Source organism: Prosopis cineraria, unplaced genomic scaffold, assembly GCF_029017545.1.
Source record: "Prosopis cineraria cultivar Desert tree isolate PC_DT_omini unplaced genomic scaffold, ASM2901754v1 PC10, whole genome shotgun sequence".
NCBI lineage: Eukaryota > Viridiplantae > Streptophyta > Magnoliopsida > Fabales > Fabaceae > Prosopis > Prosopis cineraria.
Window position 1 is genome coordinate 13,872,289 of NW_026555341.1, and position 8,800 is coordinate 13,881,088.

At 32.8% G+C, this 8,800-nt stretch overlaps 1 protein-coding gene and 1 long non-coding RNA gene across 2 annotated transcripts; one reads left to right on the top strand and one right to left on the bottom strand.

Moving 5' to 3' along the window:
* Positions 1-616: 616 nt before the first annotated feature.
* Positions 617-1,521, top strand: LOC129321838 (uncharacterized). The gene is made up of 2 exons (XR_008596113.1): positions 617-1,083; positions 1,159-1,521. It is a non-coding gene; the product is annotated as an uncharacterized LOC129321838 (long non-coding RNA).
* Positions 1,522-2,113: 592 nt separating this feature from the next.
* On the bottom strand, positions 2,114-4,389 carry LOC129321837 (benzyl alcohol O-benzoyltransferase-like). The gene is made up of 2 exons (XM_054967766.1): positions 3,884-4,389; positions 2,114-3,191 (listed from the first exon to the last, which is right to left on the bottom strand). The coding sequence occupies exons 1-2, from the start codon at positions 4,334-4,336 to the stop codon at positions 2,301-2,303; spliced, it is 1,344 nt and encodes a 447-aa protein (XP_054823741.1). The 5' UTR covers positions 4,337-4,389; the 3' UTR covers positions 2,114-2,300.
* Positions 4,390-8,800: the final 4,411 nt, after the last annotated feature.

Genomic DNA, 8,800 nt, shown 5'->3' on the forward strand with positions numbered 1-8,800 from the left:
GTTCCACCTTAGCTCGATTTAAATTAGCTTGTGCTCCCTTTCAAGTGCCTGTTTGGTTAAGCAAAATAATTAATTTTTTTATTGAAAAATCAATTAACCAAAAAAAATACCCAAACACAAGAGTTTCATTTAATAGATTTTTTTTATTAAAATTGATTTTTCTCAAAAGCTGACAATTTGAGCTTCTGCGGATAATAGATGAAAAAGCTTTGGGAAAAATTATAAAGAAATAAATTATAAAAAAGGCTTAAAATCATCATCATCATCAATATATTATAAAAACCTATTCCAAAAGTACATCCTTATGAACAGTAACCGGGGGTAATGTGGGCATTTTTCAGAGATGGCATGCAAGGCTCCGCCCCTTTAGTTACTTTGATTCGAATGAAATTGGGGGCATTTGTATCATTTTCATTCTACGTTATAATGACAGAAATTTTTTGTACTTTTGAATATGATGTGGCCATGTGATCTCTCTTATGTGTGGCAGGAAAAGAAGCACGCGGCAGACAACTTTTTCTTTCTTCAAACCAAGACCCTCTCTTTCTTAAAAATCTACTCCAAAAATGAATCTTTTATCCTCTGGTTCCTTCAATTATCTCTTGTATAAAGCTAGCATCCCTTATACTCTAATAACAATGGACGAAAGTGATATCGGTCTCTTCATGAAATCTCTGTGCAAGTATTAATGCACTCTCATTTAGCCATTCCCAAAAAAATAACAAGTAAAAATCGACTGCCTTCTCACATCTGTGCCTTCGGAATCCGAAAGCCCCAAGCCTCCACAAAACGCCATCATCCCCTCTTTCCTCCCAAGCGACAATTCTCATTTTCGTTCAATCCGAAAACATTCTTGAGCTCCACCCCTTTTCATAATCAACTTCGCGAGCTCTTCCCCCTTTCTTCCTTATTCTGCAACCGTCGACCATCGAATCTCCATCATCTCCTTCTTCAGCCTCGTCTGTTCTTGCTTTGTCGCTCCACAAATGGCTGCTTCCAATCTTAAGCCTTCAGCAGAAGATCTTCCTTACTGCTTTTCTCAAGTGTGTTCAATCTGTTGACCTTCTGGTGTTTGACGCTCAGGTCAGTTCCTACTTTCATCATTTTCTTTTTAGATGACCTTCTGGTGTTTGACGCTCAGGTCTGTTCTTTTAAAAGTTTTTGCTTGATTGCCTCGACCGCTTCTGTGAATGTGCGACTCTAGAGATTGCTAACAGAGTGGAAGCCTCAAGATTGGTGTGCCATCGAAGGACTCATTCGAGACCCACACCTAATCCTAGCCGCTTAACAGCAAAATCAGCCTATGAAATGTTGAGAGATTTCAGGGCTGATGGAGACGAGAGAATTGCTAGCAGAAAGAGCTGAGAACTTCCTGATTTCCTTGAAGCAGAGGTTCTTAGGTTTAACTCAAGTAATCTCATTATATACGTTATCCCACTGTCAATTAAGTGATGATTAAGTGATGATTAACCTTGGCTAAATTGAGGAATCAATAAAATAATCCCACATGGGTTTCAGTCTTCCCCTTCTCTAAACAATATAATTTTCTTCGCCCGAAGTATATTTATTTGAAAAAAAAATTAGGATTCAGTTAACTTGTTCTAAAATAGTGAATACTCAATTTTTTTGGCAAAAAAAAAACACATAATGTTAAGTTAATAATAAATTTTAAATTTTAAAAAATATATAACATACATATTAAGACGATCAAGCCAAATTTGGATTGGAGTTTGGATGTCCCAACCCTAAGTTTTAAGCAAGCTAGAGGACATTAAAAAAGCTTTTATTCACTCAACCTGAGATTTGAGCAACTAGGACTACGCATATGAAGCTAGTTGAACACTTCAAGTTTTGAGATACACACCAAAAGCAAGAACGATAGAAATTAAAGAGAGGATCACAAAGCCCATTATATATAAGTTAAGATAAACTTAAAGATCTACTAAAACAAGATGAGATTTTTAAGTTGATTAATTTCAACTGAGATAATAACTTTAAGGTCAAAAATAGAAATTGTCAGCACTCAATTGTAGACGTTAAAATTAATCATCAAAATAAGTATAGATTTTTCAGCACTATATACATATAAATATATATATATATATATATATAAGAACAGCACTTCCAACAATCAATTCGTACGCAAGTACATAAATATAAAGTGATCGACTCTTCTTATATTCTAGAACTAGGGACCCGCCTCCACATTATGAGGCCAGGAGGGGACATGAGGGAACTCACCAGGAGAGAACCCACCCCCTTAATTCTAAGTAAAGCAGATAGCATAGTCTTCTCCTTAATTACAGTCTGCTAATTAACAAGTCCTCTAATTCTTTGATAAGTATCATCATAGCTTTGCGTGGCAAGAGAATTGGCACTACAATGCCTTCCTCTCCTTTTGCATTCTTATGTGAAACAAAGAAGCTTATACCATAGAAGTCTCCACCACCAGCCATTGCTGTTCCAGCATATATTGCCTTACCCCAACCAAAATCTATGTCCTTAAACCCAGCACGTGTTAAATCTGAAACAATCCAAGACCTTGAGGTAGCAAAGCAAGGTCGTCCTCTAATCACCATAAGATCTGCTACAGATTGTATATACTCTGTCGTTGTCACAGCTTTAGATTTCTTGACTAGTTCTAGTGCATACCCAAATGAGTTTCTACAGAGCTTCCCGGCAGTGGTGACGACGGCTGGGAACGCAAAGGCATTGCCATAATATCCAGGTGGCAATAATGGAGGATTTGACTTACCTCTTACATTGTTAATGCACATAAACCGAACCTCCTTATCTGGTTCAAGCTCTAACGCTATGGTGCGGCAACGCCACATGAATGCTGTGAGAACCTCAAATGTTGAGTGGTGACGACCTTGGTGATGTGGAAACAATTGATGAATGGCTTTTAACTTGCTGGGTCCAAAGAAGAAAGAATGGTGGACCATGGTTTCATCACTTATTGTTTCATCATTATCAAGCACTTCAACGTATTCATTGTGGGTGCATGTAATACAAGGTGGGTCCCTTGCATTTAGTAACTCTCTACACCAAGCTGGAGGAATTGAAGGCTCACAAGCACCTCGTGCAATCTCAGCTAAGGCCTTCAAGAATAGAATAATACCAGGACCATCAGTCATCGTGTGATTTACGCGAATAGCGAGAATAAAACCACCACACTTGAGACGTGTAACCTGTGATACAAGGAAGAAAAGCACAACATTAGAACATGTTGAAGTAATTTGAAGTGAACACTGTAGCATTTATAAGGAGAACACACACACACCCTCCCTCTAATCTTTAATATGAGACAAAGTGCAAGGCTAACAGACTTTGCCATTATTAACAAGGAAGGATAGTTATATCATTAAAATTGTTGAAAAAAAAAAGGATACTCCCTTAATTTCTCATGACAAGACACTTTTTGACAATATTTCACATAATAATAAACCTTATTAAATATAGTTAGCAATTTTATTTTTTTCAAAAACAAAAATATAAACTTTTAAAAAGACCCTTTATTTAATATATTAAAAAGAGAAAGAGACGGAAATTAAATAAAAAGAAAAAGGATAATATTGAAATAAGTCTATTTAATGAACCATTAATATTCTCAAATTATCTTATACTTTGAGATGCCCAATTTCTCCCAAAAGTATCTTATAACTTGAGACGGAGGGAATATGTAACTTTCTAATTTGATCATTTTGTAATTAATAACCTAAATAAATTTTTGTTTAGGGACTTAAAAGATAATAAATAACCAAGGGATAAAATTGGAAAAAAAAATTAATTTCTCTAACTTTGTTTTATATTAATGACTAAAAAAGTTATCAAACTTGGCCTTATATTAAGGATGAGAGAGAGTATATATGAATGAGGAGACCTGTATGAGTAAAAGGGGAGATTTAGTAATTCCATCTGAACCAGGAACATTATGAAGAAGCTCTTCAAAGGAAGGGAATGGAGGTTGAAGAGTGTCACCAAATTGGGAAAGAGAAACATCAGCATCAGCTTCAATGAATAAAACTCCTTCTTCATTACAATCAACCAGAAGTTTACGATCAAGACCTTCTCTAAGTCGACCTGCAAATGGATAGTAAAATACTAGGGTTTGAGAGAGTGCCATTTTGATAACTTGAGCAGGGTCCTTTCCTACCATGGAAGGCTGTTGAGAATAGAAGTGTATTATAGGAATTTGAAATCGTAGACCATCTTGGTCATCAATATCAGAGAGTCGCTTTACTTCATGAGGGGTAGGCTTTGCCGGAGGTATCAGCTCAGGTTCACGCCTCCTCACAGTAAATTTTATGTCTAATGGGGAAAATGATTGAGTCATGTCTTTGTTGAAACACACAAAGAATTTATAAACTCCGAAGAGATCAGGAGAGGTAGCTGCTTTGGTTTGGGATTGTGATGCGACCTAGGAAGCATTATATATAACATTCTATTGGCGAAGTGGCCAGTTAAGTCAGCAGGAAAAAGAATATGTGGTATAGACCTTGCGTGAAGATATCTATAGGATATCTAAAATTATATTTGATTTATTTTGATTTATTGTACATGAAACGTGTATCATGCATAACTTTTTTCAAGACCCATCCAAATTAATGACACCAAATTGACAACAGCCAACCAAAACCAACTTTAAACAAGTGAGAATGAGAGTTAAGTTTTAAAATATTGAATTAATGTCAGTTAAGTTTTTGATAATTTTTTTAAAAAAATAAATTAAAAATATCAATTTAAATTATTACAAATCTAAGAGTTTCGATTGTAAATAAATATTTAAATATTAAATATAACTTTTAAATTGTAACAAAAAATTTTATTTGCAACTGTTTAAATTAATATTTATAATTCATTTTGTAAAAAATTTTGTCATGGACATAACTATGTTTGGTTTGGCTTGGTTTTTCATTTTTTATAAGGGTTTAAAGGCATTTTTGCCTCTCAACTATTTGCTCAATAATATATGATATTCTAAACTTTCATGTGATACAATTTTTTTAAATATTTGAAAATAGTATTGAGCACTCTCATTAAAAAAATTAACTTTAATAGTTAGTTGACTTAAAAATTATAGAAAAAGAACTCAAAAATTACAAAAAATGATCCCTAAAATATATACACAAGTATCCTATAAAAATTAATATCAATTAAATCCTTAAATTATGCATAAATAACTTAATAAAAATATTATTTTATAAGTTATTTTCTATAATTTTTAAGTTTTTTTATAATTTTTTAGTTAATTAATAATCAAAATTATTTTTTTAATAACAGAGTGCCCAGTGTACCATTTTCAAGTGTCAAAAGGCAAAATTGCATGACTTGTAAATTTATGTTATCAAACGCTCCTAAAAGATAAAAATGCCTTTTACTTCTTTTGATATAATTTATTAACTAGTTCATTTTTTTTCTTCTTAAACTTCTATTAAATTTATTTTATACATTTTCTTTTACAATTTTTCTATTTAATGCCCAACTGTGTTTCTCGTATATCTTTAAAAAAGAGCATACGACACAATAAAAAATAAAATATTTATCGTGATATAATAACAGTTTTAAAAACTTAAAAATTCAAAATTTTGAATAAATAAAGAAAATATTTTATATATATATATATATATAGATATATATTATTAACATATAAAAAATTAAAATAATTCTAGTGGAATCCATGATGAGAGAGAAAATGCATGTCCCACATTCTGAAACAATGAAATGGAGTAGATAATTGAAGTGTTGTCCGAGAAAGAAAATTGAATTCCTGATCCACCAGGGTTCCGTATGTTCACTGAAATATTTATTGGGTTTATGACGATAGCTAAGGAGTATTATTTACCTTTTTATCCTTCAAACTTTGTATCAGGAGCAAAACATCCTGTATTCTATTTTACTACAATCTTACTCATAAACTTAAAAAAATAATGCAAATCAACTTCAAACAGAACTCCGGGACATTTGTTGGCCCCATTCCACTCATTTAACAAATGCTTCCCTCTCTTAACGGAAAGAGATAAATTGCACTGTTTTTTTCAAATTTAAGGGAAAGCTCAAGGATAATTTGAGGGCAAAAATGACATTTAACTCTTATTAGACTCACCTTTCTAATCCTTAATATAGAATCGTTTGTTTTGAACTTTTGATATTCCTTAATTAACTAAACAACTTCCTTTAATTAAAAGTTAATAAGTTTAACTAATTTTAAATGAATCCTCATTAAAACAATCGGATCCAGAATGGAGGATATAAGTGACAGAAATGAGACAACCAACTACATTATTGCACTGTCGACGCAAATTTAGTGTGTATTGGATTAAAAAATAAAAAGTTAAGGTTAACAAACTGAAATTATAAGAGAAGTCTTTGACTATAATGTGATTTATGTTTGATATCTTATTTTCAGATCAATCAGTTAGGTATACTGAAATATTTGGATGATTTCATTAAAAAATCAGTTAACATGTACGATGATAAAAATGGACATGAATTTTTTTGTATATATTTTCATGACTAATTTGATATTTTAAAAAAAATTTAAACTTAAAATTGCAATTTTTTAAAAAAATATTGCAAATATAAAATACAATGATAAATAAAAAATCTTAATTTTTTAAAAAGGTAGAATTAAATGTTAAAATTCAAAATATTCAATTAACAAAATCTATTATTATAATGATGAAAAAAGATATGAATTTTTTGACAAATATTTTTGTGACTAATTTGATATTTTTAGAAAAAAATATTGAATTTTAAATTACAATTTTATTTTTGAATGGTAGCATTAAACAATTTAAAATAATTTGATATTTTAAAGGGGATAGATATGAGCCTTACATCTCACGTGTTTTGTGGCATTTCAATTTGATATTTGAATTTAGTTGTGTGGACCTTAGCGAGGAAAACGACATCGTACTTCTTGGTAATGATATTAAACTCGCCAAAGATATATGTTGTTGCTGCGAATCGTGATAGAGAATTTGTGGTATTCAACATTCAGGTTTTGGACTATAGTACTCCATTACACGACAAAATGAGAACCGTTCAATTTTGTTGTGGCTTCGATGGGTTATATCTATCTCTTTCTTTCACTCTTACAAAACAAAATCTGATATTAATCTATCATATATATATATATATATATATAAACCAATAATAGTAGGCATGATCTTTACTCACTATCAAAAAAAAAATGTAACTTTTAACGGTAACTAAAAAAGTACTTTTAGTGGCGACAATCAAAAGCCACTGCTAATAGTCCAATTACCACCAAAAATGAATTTTTAGCAGCAATTTTTAATTGTCACCATCAAACGTATATGAAACGGAAGCATGAGTTACTGCAAGATGAAAAGGAATCATGAACTGTCTCACCTCCTTTCACGTCATGTACATTAAACTGAAAACATCCCCAAGATAATTATAACCAATAAAAGATAGCATAACATTTGTAACCCTCCTTTTACTCATCTATTCTGATCAAAGTCCTACCAGTATAAATAGGACTATTAGCTTTTGCTATAGCATCACTCAGTTTTGAATAAAGATCAAAATATCTCTTTCCATTTGGTTTCTGTGCCATTTTGGTATCAGAGTGAGGTTCCAAAGATAAGGAATCGTTAGGAAAAACCCTGGAAGTGAACTTGAGATGACATCGATGAAAGAGTTCACTACCGCCTTCAAAAGTTGCATTTCCAGCCATTTTCATGAAATTCTAACCATACCGTTGTGCTCAGAAGGTCAAAAAATATGGAACAGGAGTCAACCCATCATCGGAAATGACTTCACACACCGTCATGCGCCATTGACAAACTTCTAAAGGTTATCATCACTAACCCACACGTAACACACGCTTGCTGCAGGTTGAAGATGCTGATGTCATTAGTCACATCACCCACCATGTCACCTGTTCTGACTAGTCAATGACAGGTTAGCCTAACTAAAATCTACCATGTGTCCCGTTCACCATGTTAACTTGCCTCGTCAACCATAACTTTTTATAATTTCATTTTGGCCTTAAATCTCATTTTCCTCAATGTCATACTTCATCATGAGTTTTTCAAACTCTTTGGTATACTCTTCTACAGACAAGGACCTCTATCAAAGAATTTATAGATGGAGAAAGTTATCTTGGTGGTAATGGTTTAGTAGAAATTTTCTGGTGAGATGGCGTCTCATTTTTTCCTAAGTCTTAATCTTGCACTATATCTTGCGGCTTAAACACTAGTATCGATCGTCCAGTCCAGCTTCAGCAATATTAGACCTTAGATGATTTAATCGGTCTAGCCATTTATATTGAGAAGCAGATGCCCAAGAGATCATCTTTCTAGCCCTCTTCCTCTAGGGGTTATTTAGGTGCCTGCAAGGTAGAGTTTTAGCAGTCCAACCACTCAAGCAAGCCACAATCTAGCACTATGCACAAGCCACCACCAAATGCTATCAAGGAATCTAGCTCTAAAGCACACAAATGCTTTAAATGCCAAGGATTTGGTCACATTGCTATAGATTGTCCTGCCCGAAGGGTTCTTACTATTAGGGAAGGGCAAGTGTATGAAGCACCTAAAGAAGATAAAGAGGAGACTAAGTCTTATGAAACTAATCCAATATATGATGAAGAGGTTAGCTTATAGATTAGGGTGAAGCATTAGTGATTAGACGAAGTCCGCATATAATTGTAGTTAAAGAAGAATCTTACCTATGACGCAACATTTTTGGCACTTGTTGCACAGCCCAAGGAAAAGTTTGTAATATCATCATCGATAATAAAAGTTGTGAAAATGTACTATCTAACTACATG

What these genes read in the sequence shown, in the direction of transcription:
- LOC129321837 (XM_054967766.1), bottom strand. Translation starts at nt 4,336, where the DNA reads ATGACTCAATCATTTTCCCCATTAGACATAAAATTTACTGTGAGGAGG. An exon ending in CTCCCCTTTTACTCATACAG is followed by an intron (nt 3,192 to 3,883) that starts GTCTCCTCATTC and finishes CTTGTATCACAG; the next exon opens with GTTACACGTCTCAAGTGTGG.